At 59.9% G+C, this 16,424-nt stretch overlaps 1 protein-coding gene across 11 annotated transcripts in view; it reads left to right on the top strand.

Annotated features, from left to right (window-relative positions):
- Nucleotides 1-16,424, top strand: part of CFAP46 (cilia and flagella associated protein 46) — a 133,828-nt gene that overhangs the window by 71,994 nt on the left and 45,410 nt on the right. For all 11 annotated transcript variants that reach the window (XR_012418304.1, XR_012418303.1, XR_012418302.1 and 8 more), the window contains exons 32-36: nucleotides 295-443; nucleotides 4,054-4,152; nucleotides 4,373-4,505; nucleotides 8,003-8,149; nucleotides 15,154-15,354. Coding sequence is in view for 7 of the 11 variants with exons in the window: in XM_045361769.3 (XP_045217704.2) it covers nucleotides 295-443; nucleotides 4,054-4,152; nucleotides 4,373-4,505; nucleotides 8,003-8,149; nucleotides 15,154-15,354 (729 nt within the window). In the remaining 4 variants the exon portion in view is untranslated. The remainder of the gene's footprint in view (nucleotides 1-294; nucleotides 444-4,053; nucleotides 4,153-4,372; nucleotides 4,506-8,002; nucleotides 8,150-15,153; nucleotides 15,355-16,424) is intronic.

The following is a 16,424-nucleotide window of genomic DNA, read 5'->3' as shown; positions in this document are numbered from 1 at the left end:
AACAAACACATAAATTTGAATAAATCCATGAATGGGTGTGTTTCTTGTGGGGATCTTCATACTTGGGTGCTGATGTTCACAAAGATTATCACATGTGACAAAATGAAACCCATGAGTGGAAGAGGGAAGGAAGATAGCACAGCCTCCATCCATCCCACAGAAACGTGCTGAGCACCTGCTGTATGCAGACACGTGCTGGCACGGCGAGGGAGGGGGTTCTCTGAGGAAAGACCCTTATGCTTGTGGCCTACACCCGCTCCTGTGACCTCCTGTGTGTGTTATGTGTTCATGTAGACGTACAGTTTGTATTTCCTGGACCACCTGGTCAAGGCCCTGCAGAAGATGTGCCTACATGAACTCACGGTCCCCATCCTGCAGTTGGGGGTGCTGATTTCGGACTCCGTGGTGGGAAGCAAGGGCCTGGCGGATCTCTACCACCTTCGGTGAGTACAGTTCCTTTTTTGGAGTGTGATTTCCCCAAAGAATACAAAAATGAACAGCATGTTAAAATATTAATTCTGTAGTTGACTGTGTAAATAATAAAGTCCCTGGGACTTGCACACCAAGTAAATAAAAATATTTGAATATAAAAATGGTATTTTTGGTTGGGATGGGAGGACTATTTGATCCCAGGAGTTTGAGACCAGCCTGGGCAACGTAGCAAGACCCCATCTTTACAGAAAATTTAAAAAATATGTTAGCCAGGTATGATGACACACACCTGTTGTCCCAACTACTCAGGAGGCTGAGGCAAGAGGATCACCTGAGCCTAAGAAGTCGAGGCTGCAGTGAGCTATGATCGTGCCCCTGCACTCTAGCCTGGGCAACAGAGCATGACCCTATTACTAAAAATTTAAAAAATAAAATATGATATTTTTATTTTAAAATTTCTACCTGATCCTTAAGAGAATATTCTTGTTTTAAGGAAATACAGGCCTATCTTGGAGATATTGTGGGTTAGGTTCCAAAACAAAACAAATATCACAATAAAGCAAGTCACATGAACTTTTTGGCTTTCCAGAGTATATAAAAGTTAGGTTTACACTATTCTGTAGTCTATGAAGTGTGCGATAGCATTATGTCTAAAAAATGTACATACATCCATTTAAAATGTATGTGCTAAAAATGCTAAAAAGGCTGGCAATTTCTTAAAATAAGACGACAATAAAATTTGCCACATGAATCAACTCTTTCACAGATTTATCTGTAGCATGCAACACTGTTTGACAGCATTTTACCCACGGCAGAAGTTCTTTCAAAATTGGAGTCAGTCTCTTAAATGCTCTTCCCACTTTATCAACTCAATGTATGGAATATTCTAGGTCCCTTTTGTCATTTCCACAGTGTTCACAGCATCTTCACCAGGAGCAGATCCCATCTCAAGAAATCACTTTCTCTGCTCGTCCGTAAGAGGCAATTCTGTATCCATTCAGGTTTTCTCTTGAGACTGTGGCAATTCAGGGCCATCTTCAGGTTCCACTTCTGATTCTGCTTCTCTTGCTGTTTCCCCCACACCTGTAGCTCCTTCTACTGAAGTCTTGAATCCTCAAAGTCATCCATGAGGGTTGGAATCAACTTCTTCCAAATTCCTGTTAATGTTGCTATTTTGGCCTCCTCCCATGAATCAGGAATGTTCTTAATGGGATCTAGAATGACAAATCCTTTCCAGAAGGTTTTCAATGACTTTGCCCAGATCCCTCAGAAGAATCACTCTCTGTGGCCCCTGTAACTTTATTAAATGTGCTTTGTAAATAGTAAGACTTGAAAGTCGAAATGACGCCTTGATCCATGGGCTGCGTGGCTGCGGTGTTAGCAGTGGTGTTAGCAGGCATGGGACAGAATTCATCTCCTTGTACATCTCCGTGAGAGCTCTTGGGTGGCCGAAGCATTGCCAGTGAGCAGTACTATTTTGAAAGGAATCTGTTTTTCTGAGCAGTAGGTCTCAAAAGTGGGCTTTAAATATTCAGCAAACCATGCTGTCAACAGAGGTGCTGACATCAGGCTTTGTTGTCCTCTTATAGAGCACAGGCAGAGTACATTGAGCATCATTCTTTTTTTTTATTATTATTATTATTTTAGGCAGAGTCTTGCTGTGTCACCCAGGCTGGAGTGCGGTGGCGCCATCTCAGCTCACTGCAAGCTCCACCTCCCGGGTTCACACCATTCTTCTGCCTCAGCCTCCCAAGTAGCTGGGACTACAAGCGCCCACCAACATGCCTGGCTAATTTTTTGTATTTTTTTTTAGTGGAGACAGGGTTTCACCATGTTAGCCAGGATGGTCTCAATCTCCTGACCTCGTGATCTGCCCTCCTCGGCCTCCCAAAGTGCTGGGATTACAGGCGTGAGCCACCACGCCCGGCCAATAGAGCATCATTCTTAAAGGCCCTGGGATTTTCAGAATGGTGAATGAGGACTGGCTTTGACTCAAAGTCCCCGGCCACGTTAACCCCTAGCAAGAGAGTCCACCTGTGCCTGGAAGCTTGGAAGCCAGGCATTGACTTTTCTTCGCTAGCTATGAAAGTCCTAGAAGGCATCTTCTTCCAACAGAAGGCTGTGTGGTCTGCAACTGAAATCTGTTGTTTAGCGTAGCCACCATCGATGCTCTTATTAGCTGGATCTTCCGGCTAAGGCTTCAGCTTCTCCGTCAGCACTTGCTGCTTCACCTGGCTCTTTTATGTTATGAGACGGCTTCTGTCCTTAAACCTCACGAGCCCACCTCTGCTAGCTTCAAACTTTTCTTCTGCAGCTGCCTCACATCTCCTGGCCTTCATGGGATTGAAGAGAGTGAAGGCCTCGCTCTGGCTTAGGCTTCGGCCTAAAGGAATGTTGTGACTGGTTTGGTCTTTGGCGCAGACCGTGGAAACTTATTCATATCAGCACTGAGGTGGCTTCACTTTCTCGTCATTTGTGTTCATACGTTCCCTGTAGGAGCTTTGAATTTCCTTTCAGAACTTTCCCTTTGCACTTACAACTTGGTTAACTGGTGCGGGGCCGAGCTTCCAGTCTGTCTCCACTTCTGACACGCTTTCCTCACTGAACTGAATCATTTTTGGCTTTTCCTTTAAAGTGAGAGACGTGTGACTGTTCCTTTCTTTGGAACACTTAGAGCCCATCGCAGGGTTACTAACTGGCCTAATTTCAAAACTTCTGTGTCTTGGGGAATAGGGAGGCCCAAGGGGAGGGAGAGAAGTGGGGGAGCAGCCAAGCCGTGGAGCAGTCAGAACCCACGGGACATTTGTCGACTCAGTTTGCTGTCATATATGGGCGTGGTTGATGGTGCCCCAAAACAATTATAATGGTAACCGCAAAGATCACTGAACACAGATCACTGTAGCAGAATCATAATAATATTTTGATTTTTTGAAATATTTTGAGAATCACCAGAATGTGGCACAGAGACACCGAGTGAGGAGGTGCTGTTGGAAAATGGTGCCGATGGACTTGGTCGCTCAGGGCTGCAATTTGTAAAATATGCAGTATCTGAGCAGCACAATAAAGCGCAGTGTGATAAATGGAAGTGCCCGGGCCACTGAAGGATCTGGGAGAAAGGCCGCAAGTTGCATCTTCAGCTTGCTCAGATATCCCAGGGGCGGGAGCGGGAGAGGAAGCTGGAGCAGGTGTGGTCATGGGGCCAAGAGGGGCCACCGGGGCCTGCACAGGGATGCTTCCTGGTGTCTGCAACTTTCCTGCTTGCCTGAAAGCATTTTACAAGAATAGGGTTTTCAACAGGAGTCAAGGCTTCTCTGCTTGTGGTGGTGGCTGCTGAGCCCACCTGAGGGCCTCCTCCTCTCCTCGGACGGCATCCAGGAGGCAACAGATAATGCCTCACACGAGATCTGTGAAGGAGCAGGAAAAAATCCCACCTGAAATGTGATGGAGCTACCTGGCACTTTCCCCTAGTCATTTCGCTTACCTTGAAAAAGGATTGAAAACATCATCCAAGTATGCCTCGATGTTTTAGTTGACCGTTTTCTGTGAAACACACTCGTAGCTTTGTTTCTGGCTCCCTCCGCTCCCACGCGGCACTGACGCTCCCGGCCACACTCCCCACAGCCTCGCCCACGTGTGCTCCGAGCTGAAGCTGAGCGAAGCAGCTGCGCACCATGAAGAGGCGGTCGGGCAGGTGTACGTCAGCGAGCTGGAGCAGGCCAGGTGGGTGCGGTCCCACCCGGCGCCGCCCGGGGCTTGAGTCTTGCCCTTGGTGTGGCCGGGTAAAAGCCAGCCACCCAGCCACCCTCTGCCCTGGACTCCTGCCCCTCTGGGGAGAGTGAGCACTTGGGGGCACGGCTGTGGCTGGTTCTCCTGGGTCATGCTGGAGGTGGGTAACTCATGGTGCACAGATAACTCATATCGTCTGTTTTACTCACATTAGCTGCAGGAAAGACATCGCGTTGAAAAAAGAGAAAAATAAGGAACCTTTATTAGAAGAAAGCCTGCCAACACTGAGTGAGCAGACACTTCCCATCCGGCCTGGGGAGATCAAACCGCTGGAAGCCAAGGACAAGGTGAACCTCACCGCCCAGAATCCTTCTGACCTGCAGCCCGGTGGACGCCGGTGCCCTCATGGCCGTGCAGGGCTGCAGCTGAGCCAGGAGGCCGGCCTGTGTGTGTGTCAGTGTGCGAGGGGCCGGCCTGTGTGTGTGTCAGTGTGCGAGGGGCCGGCCTGTGTGTGTGTCAGTGTGCGAGGGGCCGGCCTGTGTGTCTGTCAGTGTGCGAGGGGCCGGCCTGTGTGTGTGTCAGTGTGCGAGGGGCCGGCCTGTGTGTCAGTGTGCGAGGGGCCGGCCTGTGTGTGTGTCAGTGTGCGAGGGGCCGGCCTGTGTGTCTGTCAGTGTGCGAGGGGCCGGCCTGTGTGTCAGTGTGCGAGGGGCCGGCCTGTGTGTGTCAGTGTGCGAGGGGCCGGCCTGTCTGTCAGTGTGCGAGGGGCCTGTGTGTCTGTCAGTGTGCGAGGGGCCGGCCTGTGTGTCAGTGTGCGAGGGGCCGGCCTGTGTGTGTCAGTGTGCGAGGGGCCGGCCTGTGTGTGTCAGTGTGCGAGGGGCCTGTGTGTCTGTCAGTGTGCGAGGGGCCGGCCTGTGTGTCAGTGTGCGAGGGGCCTGTGTGTGTGTCAGTGTGCGAGGGGCCTGTGTGTGTGTCAGTGTGCGAGGGGCCGGCCTGTGTGTGTCAGTGTGCGAGGGGCCTGTGTGTCTGTCAGTGTGCGAGGGGCCTGTGTGTCTGTCAGTGTGCGAGGGGCCGGCCTGTGTGTCAGTGTGCGAGGGGCCTGTGTGTCTGTCAGTGTGCGAGGGGCCGGCCTGTGTGTGTCAGTGTGCGAGGGGCCGGCCTGTGTGTCAGTGTGCGAGGGGCCGGCCTGTGTGTGTGTCAGTGTGCGAGGGGCCGGCCTGTGTGTCTGTCAGTGTGCGAGGGGCCGGCCTGTGTGTCAGTGTGCGAGGGGCCTGTGTGTGTGTCAGTGTGCGAGGGGCCTGTGTGTGTGTCAGTGTGCGAGGGGCCGGCCTGTGTGTGTCAGTGTGCGAGGGGCCTGTGTGTCTGTCAGTGTGCGAGGGGCCTGTGTGTCTGTCAGTGTGCGAGGGGCCGGCCTGTGTGTCAGTGTGCGAGGGGCCTGTGTGTCTGTCAGTGTGCGAGGGGCCGGCCTGTGTGTGTCAGTGTGCGAGGGGCCGGCCTGTGTGTCAGTGTGCGAGGGGCCGGCCTGTGTGTGTGTCAGTGTGCGAGGGGCCGGCCTGTGTGTCTGTCAGTGTGCGAGGGGCCGGCCTGTGTGTCAGTGTGCGAGGGGCCGGCCTGTGTGTGTCAGTGTGCGAGGGGCCGGCCTGTCTGTCAGTGTGCGAGGGGCCTGTGTGTCTGTCAGTGTGCGAGGGGCCGGCCTGTGTGTCAGTGTGCGAGGGGCCGGCCTGTGTGTGTCAGTGTGCGAGGGGCCGGCCTGTGTGTGTCAGTGTGCGAGGGGCCTGTGTGTCTGTCAGTGTGCGAGGGGCCGGCCTGTGTGTCAGTGTGCGAGGGGCCTGTGTGTGTGTCAGTGTGCGAGGGGCCTGTGTGTGTGTCAGTGTGCGAGGGGCCGGCCTGTGTGTGTCAGTGTGCGAGGGGCCTGTGTGTCTGTCAGTGTGCGAGGGGCCTGTGTGTCTGTCAGTGTGCGAGGGGCCGGCCTGTGTGTCAGTGTGCGAGGGGCCTGTGTGTCTGTCAGTGTGCGAGGGGCCGGCCTGTGTGTGTGTCAGTGTGTGAGGGGCCTGTGTGTGTGTCAGTGTGCGAGGGGCCGGCCTGTGTGTGTCAGTGTGCGAGGGGCCGGCCTGTCTGTCAGTGTGCGAGGGGCCTGTGTGTCTGTCAGTGTGCGAGGGGCCTGTGTGTCTGTCAGTGTGCGAGGGGCCTGTGTGTCTGTCAGTGTGCGAGGGGCCGGCCTGTGTGTCAGTGTGCGAGGGGCCTGTGTGTCTGTCAGTGTGCGAGGGGCCTGTGTGTCTGTCAGTGTGCGAGGGGCCGGCCTGTGTGTGTGTCAGTGTGCGAGGGGCCGGCCTGTGTGTGTGTCAGTGTGCGAGGGGCCGGCCTGTGTGTGTGTCAGTGTGCGAGGGGCCGGCCTGTGTGTCAGTGTGCGAGGGGCCGGCCTGTGTGTGTCAGTGTGCGAGGGGCCGGCCTGTGTGTGTCAGTGTGCGAGGGGCCGGCCTGTGTGTCAGTGTGCGAGGGGCCGGCCTGTGTGTCCTACAGCTGAGCCAGGAGGCCGGCCTGTGTGTCTGTCAGTGTGCGAGGGGCCGGCCTGTGTGTCTGTCAGTGTGCGAGGGGCCGGCCTGTGTCTGTCAGTGTGCGAGGGGCCTGTGTGTCTGTCAGTGTGTGAGGGGCCGGCCTGTGTCTATCAGTGTGCGAGGGGCCGGCCTGTGTGTCTGTCAGTGTGCGAGGGGCCGGCCTGTGTGTCTGTCAGTGTGCGAGGGGCCGGCCTGTGTCTGTCAGTGTGCGAGGGGCCTGTGTGTCTGTCAGTGTGTGAGGGGCCGGCCTGTGTCTATCAGTGTGCGAGGGGCCGGCCTGTCTGTCAGTGTGCGAGGGGCCTGTGTGTCTGTCAGTGTGCGAGGGGCCGGCCTGTGTGTGTGTCAGTGTGCGAGGGGCCGGCCTGTCTGTCAGTGTGCGAGGGGCTTCCTGTGAGTGATTTCTCCTCCCGTGGGCCCTGGAATTCCCCGGGAAAGATGAGCTTTATGTGCACCACAGGCCTCCCTGGAACAGGCCTGCCAGGTGCCTGCGCAGAGGCAGAGAGAAGGTGGGGACAGCAAAGAGGGGTCTCCACCTGGGGGTCCTCGTCGTCTGACAGAACTGGGCCTCCTGCCACCTGGTTTCCCTCAGCAGGAGAGCACAGCATCCGCTGCATTTGCCCGTAAAGGAAGGTGACCAGCCCAGCTCCTAACCCAAAACGCAGTTACCATGGGAGCACCATGGAGGAGCAAAGGTCATGCTTCCTGTGACCTGGCAGCCAGGACAGGACAGGGGCTCAGCACAGGACCTGGATCCAGAACACAGCAGTGCGGGGCTCAGCCTCTGCCCCCGCCGGGGTCTCTGCTTAGCGAGGAGAGGGTGGGAGGATGTGGGGTAGGCCCAGATCCCAGTGCAGGGGCTCAGCCACCGGCCTATGCCAGGGGTGCCCTAGCAAGGCCGGGTGCACAGCCGCAGGCAGGCCCAGATCCCGGGGTTGGTCGGCAGCACGAAGTGGGGCAGGGGGTCCTACACCCCAGTGTGTGTGTGTGTGTGTGTGGAGTAGCAAAGGCTCTACGTGGCTAGTGGTGGTCTTGGTTGGCTGCAAGGGGATTCGTGAGAAGAGAGAGGTGCACAGGGTGCAAGAGGCCTGTCGGGGGAAAGGCAAAGGCCTGAGCCCTGGCCTCAGGGCGCACGGGGAGCTTGTGAGGCGCCCACGGTGCCAAGGCCAGCAGGGAGCCCTCGGTGTGGTGTGGTTCCTGAGTCGCAGGGACGGCTGCTGAGCCAGAGCTCGTCCCGTGGGACTCGGAGGTCGCAGTGTCAGGACCCTGCCGCCTGGGGCTGCGGTGTCTTCCAGATTTTGAAGATGAATGGGGAGACCGGGAGGGGCCTGGATGGGACGTCCTTTCCCCTCCTGTGGATGCTGAAGGCAGAAGTTCTGCTGGAGATGAACCTGTACCAGCCCGCACGGCTGCTCCTGTCAGAGGCTCATCTGGCTTTCCAGGTGAGGAGCCCTCCCAGCCCGTCACCATCCACGGCCGCTCCCAGCGCACGGTGCACAGCGGAGGGGCTGCAGGCGGAGGCTTGGGCTGTAGCATTCATCTCTAGCACGGCCTCTGTCTGTCCGTCTTTTGCTTTGCCACTCACAGTTTGCTGAAGTTTCTATTTCCAGTACCTGTTGTGGGTCTCTGCAACCTCTCGTTTCTCTTGGTCGTCGGTGGCTCCTCTCTGCCTCCTGCCACCGTCAGTTTCTTACCTTCTGAGGCTGGATGAGAACTTGGGGAACCCCAGAGAGTGTCTGCCAGAAGTGCCACTTTGTTCTAGAGGGCGGATCGTGTGCGGGGCCGCCTGGGTCCAGGGATCCGGGTCTGGTCTGGTCTTTGTTCGTTTTGCTCTCACTCCCCGGGTGTGACCCTTACGGTCCCCAGTGAAAGCCCCGGGACGTTTGCTGAGGCCCGGTTTCCCCGGTGGGCGCTGCAGCTGTTTGGTCTCAGCTGGCTCCTGCCAGGCTTTGTGTCATCCTCCTCTGCCCTGAGCAGCCAAACCCAGCTGACAGCCCTGAGGGGAAGTACGGACCTCGGACCCTTCGCCTCGGCCCCTCCTCCTGGGACTGGCCCTGCAAGCCTCAGCACTGGAAGTCCCAGCTGCAGCCTCCTCTCCTCACCCCGGGTGCTTGCATTCCCCCGGGTTTTGTTCCCCTGCAGGGATGGCAGCCCCAGGAAAAAGCCAGATGGATGGAGGCCCACGGGTGCTTCTCTCTGTGCAAAAATTGTAGTTGCCAGTTTTTGCCAGCACTGACTGCCCTCCAAACTCACCTCAGACACGTGGTGACATCTTCTGTCCAGATTTTAGAGTTGCTTTCACTGGGAGGGTGAGGCAGAGCTACAGAACCAGACAGCCTGTCACTTGTTTTGAAGAAAAACTCCAGAAAAAGAGAGGGTCCTAGAATGGTATAAAAATTCAGTGACGCCCATCAAAGCCTTGAGAGGTTCAGACTTTATCTCCAGCACTGAGGGCAGGTGTGTGAGGTCTCAGGCAGGGGACAGGTGTGTGCAGGTCTCAGGCAGGGTGCATGCAGGTCTCAGGCAAGGGGACAGGTGTGTGCAGGTCTCTGATAGCAGGGACAGGTGTGTGCAGATCTCAGGCATTGAGGACAGGTGTGTGCAGGTCTTTTTTTTTTTTTTTTTTTTTTGAGACGGAGTCTCGCTGTGTCGCCCAGGCTGGAGTGCAGTGGCCGGATCTCAGCTCACTGCAAGCTCCGCCTCCCGGGTTTTTACGGCATTCTCCTGCCTCAGCATCCCGAGTAGCCGGGACTACGGGCGCCCACCACCTCGCCCGGCTAGTTTTTTGTATTTTTTAGTAGAGACGGGGTTTCACCGTGTTAGCCAGTATGGTCTCGAACTCCTGACCTCGTGATCCGCCTGTCTCGGCCTCCCAAAGTGCTGGGATTACAGGCTTGAGCCACCACGCCCGGCCTGTGCAGGTCTTTGATAGCAGGGACAGGTGCATTCAGGTGTCAGGCAGGGGGACAGGTGCGTGCAGGTCTCAGGCACTGAGAACAGGTGTGTGCAGGTCTCAGGAAGGGGGACAGGTGTGTGCAGGTCTCAGGCACTGAGAACAGGTGTGTGCAGATCTCAGGAAATGGGACAGGTGTGTGCAGGTCTCTGATAGCAGGGACAGGTGTGTGCAGGTCTCAGGCACTGAGAACAGGTGTGTGCAGATCTCAGTAAATGGGACAGGTGTGTGCAGGTCTCAGGCACTGAGGACAGGTGTGAGCAGGTCTCTGATAGCAGGGACAGGTGCATTCAGGTGTCAGGCAGGGGGACAGGTGCGTGCAGGTCTCAGGCACTGAGAACAGGTGTGTGCAGGTCTCTGATAGCAGAGACGGGTGTGTGCAGACCAGGGTCAAAAGGGAGCTTGTCTGAGGAAGGGACTGAAGATGCTGGGTGCAGCGTTCTTTTGGCCACAGCCACAGGAGAGGGCCAGCCTCTGCTGGGGCCGAGGGCTGGGAGTGTGGAAGAGCTCCTGGGAGCTCCCGGGGCGAGCGTCAAGCCCCTGAGGTGGGCAGAGGCCCGGCCTCCCTCACCCGGCGTCAGGTGATGAGAGCTCTGGGGCTTAGGGAGTGAGTCTGCTGTGTGCCGGGGCCTCCGTGGACCTGGGAGCCCAGTCCCAGGACGAATGTGACGGGTGTGAGACTCCCACGAGCACAGGTGGCCACCCTCCTCCTGCAGCCACCACCCTCCTCCTGCGGCCGCCCACCCTCCTCCTGCGGCCGCCCACCCTCCTCCTGCGGCCGCCCACCCTCCTCCTGGGGCCGCCACCCTCCTCCTGGGGCCGCCCACCCTCCTCCTGGGGCTGCCCACCCTCCTCCTGCGGCCGCGGCTGTGCAGGGACTTCGTTTCGCAGCTGGCGCTTCTGGCAGGAAGTTGTTTGTTTCCTTGATCTTTCCCCGCCCTCTTGGCTGGAGGCCTCCTGGCTCCTGTCCTCAACTTGGCCCTCAGCTCACCCTGGCTTCTCAGCCGCATCCGTGTCGCAGAAAGCCTGCCTTCGTGTACTGCCCTCCCTCCGGCCCCACCTCGCCCTCAGCCAGTGCCTCCCGGCCGCCCCACCCCGAGCCTCTCTGAACCCGCTCCCCCAGGCTGGCGATGGGAGTGTGCTCTGCCCTTCCACCCTGGCCCCTCCTCGGCGGGGCTCTCTCCGTCCTGCTGGTGGCACCCCTCCCGCGTGCTCTCTGGCTCTCCCCTCCCTCTCAGGCCCACCCACATGGTGGCCTTTTCTCTTGGCGTTCTGACCTCCCCTGGGCTCTCCCGCCGTGGCCTCAGCACTCAGACCCCCGCCGACCTCAGGGGACTCCAGGCTGGAAACATCTGCCCTGGGGGCTGTGGCTGTTCCTTGTGCTGCCTACTCCTCCGGACAGGGCTCTGCCCTCCCACTCAGTGTCAGCACTGGAGACCCTGGCATCAGCCTCACACGCCCCTCTACCCACCTCTACCCACCTCTACCCCAGCTCTACTCCACCTCCACCCCACCTCTACCCCCCTCTACCCCACCTCTACTCACCTCTACCCCACCTCTACCCACCTCTACCCCACCTCTACTCACCTCTACCCCACCTCTACTCACCTCTACCCCACCTCCACCCCACCCACCCCACCTCTACCCCACCTCCACCCCACCTTCACCCCACCTCTACCCACCTCTACCCTACCTCTACTCACCTCTACCCCACCTCTACCCCAGCTCTACTCCACCTCCACCCCACCTCTACCCACCTCTACCCACCTATACTCACCTCTACCCCACCTCTACCCACCTCTACCCCACCCACCCCACCTCTACCCCAACCACCCCACCTCTACCCCACCTCCACCCCACCTCCACCCCACCCCCCCACCTCTACCCCACCTCCACCCCACTTCTACCCCACCTCCACCCCACCCACCCCACGCTACCCACCTCCACCCCACTTCTACCCCACCTCCACCCCACCCCCCACCTCTACCCCACCTCCACCCCACTTCTACCCCACCTCCACCCCACCCACCCCACGCTACCCCACCTCCACCCCACCTCCACCCCACCTCTACCCACCTCTACCCCACCTCTACCCACCTCTACCCCACCTCTAACCCAGCTCTACTCCACCACCATCCCACCTCCACCCCCCTCTACCCACCTCTACCCACCTCTACCCCACCTCTACTCACCTCTACCCCACCTCCACCCCACCTCTACCCTACGCACCCCACCTCTACCCCACCTCCACCCCACCTCCACCCCACCCACCCCACCTCTACCCCACCTCTACCCACCTCTACCCCACCTCCACCCCACCTCTATCCCACCTCTACCCACCTCTACCCCACCTCTACCCACCTCTACCCCACCTCTACCCCAGCTCTACTCCACCATCATCCCACCTCCACCCCCCCTCTACCCACCTCTACTCACCTCTACCCCACCTCCACCCCACCTCTACCCCACCCACCCCACCTCTACCCCACCTCCACCCCACCTCCACCCCACCTCTACCCACCTCTACCCCACCTCCACCCCACTTCCACCCCACCTCTACCCCACCTCCACCCCACCTCTACCCCACCTCCACCCCACCTCTACCCCACCCACCCCACCTCTACCCCACCTCCACCCAACCTCTACCCCACCTCCTCCCCACCTCTACCCCACCTCTACCCACCTCTACCCCACCTCTACCCCAGCTCTACTCCACCATCATCCCACCTCCACCCCCCCTCTACCCACCTCTACTCACCTCTACCCCACCTCCACCCCACCTCTACCCCACCCACCCCACCTCTACCCCACCTCCACCCCACCTCCACCCCACCTCTACCCCACCCACCCCACCTCTACCCCACCTCCACCCCACCTCCACCCCACCTCTACCCACCTCTACCCCACCTCCACCCCACCTCCACCCCACCTCTACCCCACCTCCACCCCACCTCTACCCCACCCACCCCACCTCTACCCCACCTCCACCCCACCTCCACCCCACCTCTACCCACCTCTACCCCACCTCCACCCCACCTCTACCCCAGCTCCACCCCACCTCCACCCCACCTCCACCCCACCTCCACCCCACCTCTACCCCACCTACCCCACCTCCACCGCACCTCCACCCCACCCACCCCACCTCTACCCCACCTCCACCCCACCTCCACCCCCCTCTACCCACCTCTACTCACCTCTACCCCACCTCCACCCCACCTCTACCCCACCCACCCCACCTCCACCCCACCTCTACCCCACCCACCCCACCTCTACCCCACCTCCACCCCACCTCCACCCCACCTCCACCCCACCCACCCCACCTCTACTCCACCTCCACCCAACCTCTACCCCACCTCCTCCCCACCTCTACCCCACCTCCTCCCCACCTCCACCCCCCCTCTACCCACCTCTACTCACCTCTACCCCACCTCCACCCCACCTCTACCCCACCTCCACCCCACCTCTACCCCACCCACCCCACCCCTACCCCACCTCCACCCCACCCCCCACCTCTACCCCACCTCCACCCCACCTCTACCCCACCTCTACCCCACCTCTACCCCACCCACCCCACCTCCACCCCACCCACCCCACCTCTACCCACCTCTACCCCACCTCTACCCCAGCTCTACTCCACCTCTACCCCACCTCCACCCCACCTCCACCCCCCCTCTACCCACCTCTACCCCCCTCTACCCCACCCACCCCACCTCTACCCCAGCTCCACCCCAGCTCCACCCGACCTCCACCCCACCTCTACCCCACCCACCCCACCTCTACCCCACCTCTACCCACCTCTACCCCACCTCTACCCCACCTCTACCCCACCCACCCCACCTCTACCCCACCTCTACCCACCTCTACCCCACCTCCACCCACCTCTACCCCACCTCTAACCCCTCCACCCCCCCTCCACCCCCTCCGCCCCCCTCCGTCCCCCCTACACCCCACCTCCACCCACCTCTACCCCACCTCTAACCCCTCCACCCCCCCTCCACCCCCCGTCCACCCCACCTCTACACCACCCACCCTGTCCTCTCCCTGCCTTTTGGGCTCTCCTCATCCCCAGCCAAGCTCTGTCCCACCCCCTCACCCTCCTCCTCTCCATGTGGAAGCCCCTGCCCACCCTGTCACCAGCCTCTGACCCACTGTAGCTGCCCTGAACCAGCCCCACAAGAGCCGGGCCCCATTGGACCCTTGCCAGCCCTGCTCTCTGGGCCCAGCCACGAAGGGCCTCCCCGTCTTCCCACCTCAGAGGCCTGCACACCCCTGCCAGGCTTGGTCCAGAGGCGAGGAATGCCCTTCCACAGAGCCCAGCCACCCACCTGCCTACCTTCAGGCCACCTGACTGCCCACGAGGCTGCGGTGAACCCAGGCCCTCCCCACGCCATCTCTGGCGGTCACAGCCGTGCCCGGTGCGTGCGGGCTGTGGTGTCCAGGTGGATCCTGTGTCCGGCAGGGGCACAACTGGGGCACGCCTGGGGCACGCCTCCCTAGTGGCTGCGGCCCCTCCCTCGTCCTGGGCATCTAAATGCATGGAACGGCCAGAGATGGAGCCCTCAGCAGCTGGGACACCTGCTCTCTGGCGGGTAGCCCCAGCTCATCAGCCCACCCTCCCCTCTGTCCCCGCACCTGCATCTACCCTGGGAGGGGCCTGCCCAGGTCCAATCGAGCACACAGGGCATCTTGTTTGGCCAGAAAGTGATGCCTGGGAACAGGACACCGCCTTTCTGCTGCAGAGGATAGCCGGGGAGCCCTGGAGCTGGGACCTGCTTTCCGCCGCCGCTCCCATCCTCTCCTCACCCTCCGACCAGCACCCCTCTCTTCTTAGCACAGGCTGCCCTGTGTTTCTGTCCCAGATCATGTGGCTGCCCAACTCCCTGGCAGCAGGCCCCGGACGGGCAGGCCGGGCTCTGGGAGCCTCTGAGCCGCTCTCAGCATCGGTGTCCAGGTGCGACTGTCCCGAGCCTTTCGCCCCAAGCGGGAGCCTCTAAAAGACAGGGCTAGGACAAGGCCAGCAGGAACCCCAGGAGGCTCCGGGGACCAAGCTTCCTGCCGCCCAGGCAGGGGGAGACAGATCCCCCCAAAGACGAGCCAGAGTGGGGCTGCGCCTCACTGAACGCCGATCCCGCTCATCAGCACATCACTGAAATATAATTAAATGGAATCAGATACAGTCATGCACGCTGCAGCCGGTGCTGACTCCAGAGAAGCCTCTGGAGTGCGGGAGGGCGGGGAGGGTGGGCGTCCCACTCGAGGAGCCACAGGGCTGCAGGAGCCGGGCAGGACAGCAAGTCCTGCCAGGGAGTGCGAGGGCGGCCGTGGGCCCCACCCGTCCGCTGGCAGAGTGAGCGGCCCTGTCTTCCCCTCACCCGGTGCCTCTGTCTGCCTCTGCCTCTCTGTCTGCCTCCTCCTTCTCTCTACCTTCTCCTGTCTCCCTGCCTGCACACGTCTGTAGAGGAACCCACACATGTCTGAGTCTCTCTCCTTCAGGAGCTGGATGAGCCCTGTGCAGAGGCCCAGTGCCTGCTCCTCCTTGCACAGTTGGCCAACAAGGAGAAAAACTATGGACAAGCCAAGAAAATGATCGCACAGGCCCAGCCCCTGGGCGGAAGTGAGGAGTTCTGGTACAATTCCACTCTGACCCTGGCAGAGGCGCTCTTGTCCATGGAACACCCAGGAAGAGAAGCTACGGTAAGAGGCATGGGGACCTGGGGCTGCACGTCGGATGCTCTGCCTGGCAGACTGCTGATGACACGCCCGGATCCATCCCTGCCCACCCTCAGACACGCTGGTATCCACCCCCACCCGTCCTCAGGCAGGCCGGTATCTGTCCCCGCCCGCCTGTCCTCAGGCCTGTATCCATGCCTGCCTGTCCTCAGACACGCCGGTATCCACCCCCACCCGTCCTCAGGCAGGCCTGTATCTGTCCCCGCCTGCCTGTCCTCAGGCCTGTATCTGTCCCCGCCTGCCTGTCCTCAGACCTGTATCCATGCCTGCCTGTCCTCAGACACACCCGTATCCACCCCCACCCGTCCTCAGGACTGTATCTGTCTCCACCCACCCGTCCTCAGGCCTGTATCTCTCCCCGCCTGCCTGTTCTCAGACCTGTATCCATGCCTGCCTGTCCTCAGACCTGTATCCATGCCTGCCTGTCCTCAGACACACCCATATCCACCCCCGCCTGTCCTCAGGCCTGTAGCTTGCCTGTCCTCAGGCCTGTATCCATGCCTGCCTGTCCTCAGACACACCCGTATCCACCCCCCCCCCCCCCGTCCTCAGGCCTGTATCTGTCCCCGCCCGCCTGTCCTCAGGCCTGTATCCATGCCCGCCTGTCCTCAGACACACCCGTATCCACCCCCACCCGTCCTCAGGACTGTATCTGTCCCCACCTGCCTGTCCTCAGGCCTGTATCCATGCCCGCCTGTCCTCAGACACACCCGTATCCACCCCCACCCGTCCTCAGGACTGTATCTGTCCCCGCCTGCCTGTCCTCAGGCCTGTATCCGTGCCTGCCTGTCCTCAGACACACCCGTATCCACCCCCACCCGTCCTCAGGACTGTATCTGTCCCCACCCACCCGTCCTCAGGCCTGTATCTGTCCCCGCCTGCCTGTCCTCAGACCTGTATTCATGCCTGCCTGTCCTCAGACCTGTATCCATGCCTGCCTGTCCTCAGACACACCCATATCCACCCCCGCCTGTCCTCAGGCCTGTAGCTTGCCTGTCCTCAGGCCTGTATCCATGCCTGCCTCTCCTCAGACA

The sequence above is a fragment of the Macaca fascicularis genome, chromosome 9 (assembly GCF_037993035.2).
Source record: "Macaca fascicularis isolate 582-1 chromosome 9, T2T-MFA8v1.1".
Classification (NCBI taxonomy): Eukaryota; Metazoa; Chordata; class Mammalia; order Primates; family Cercopithecidae; genus Macaca; species Macaca fascicularis.
This window is presented reverse-complemented; position numbering and strand designations above follow the sequence as displayed.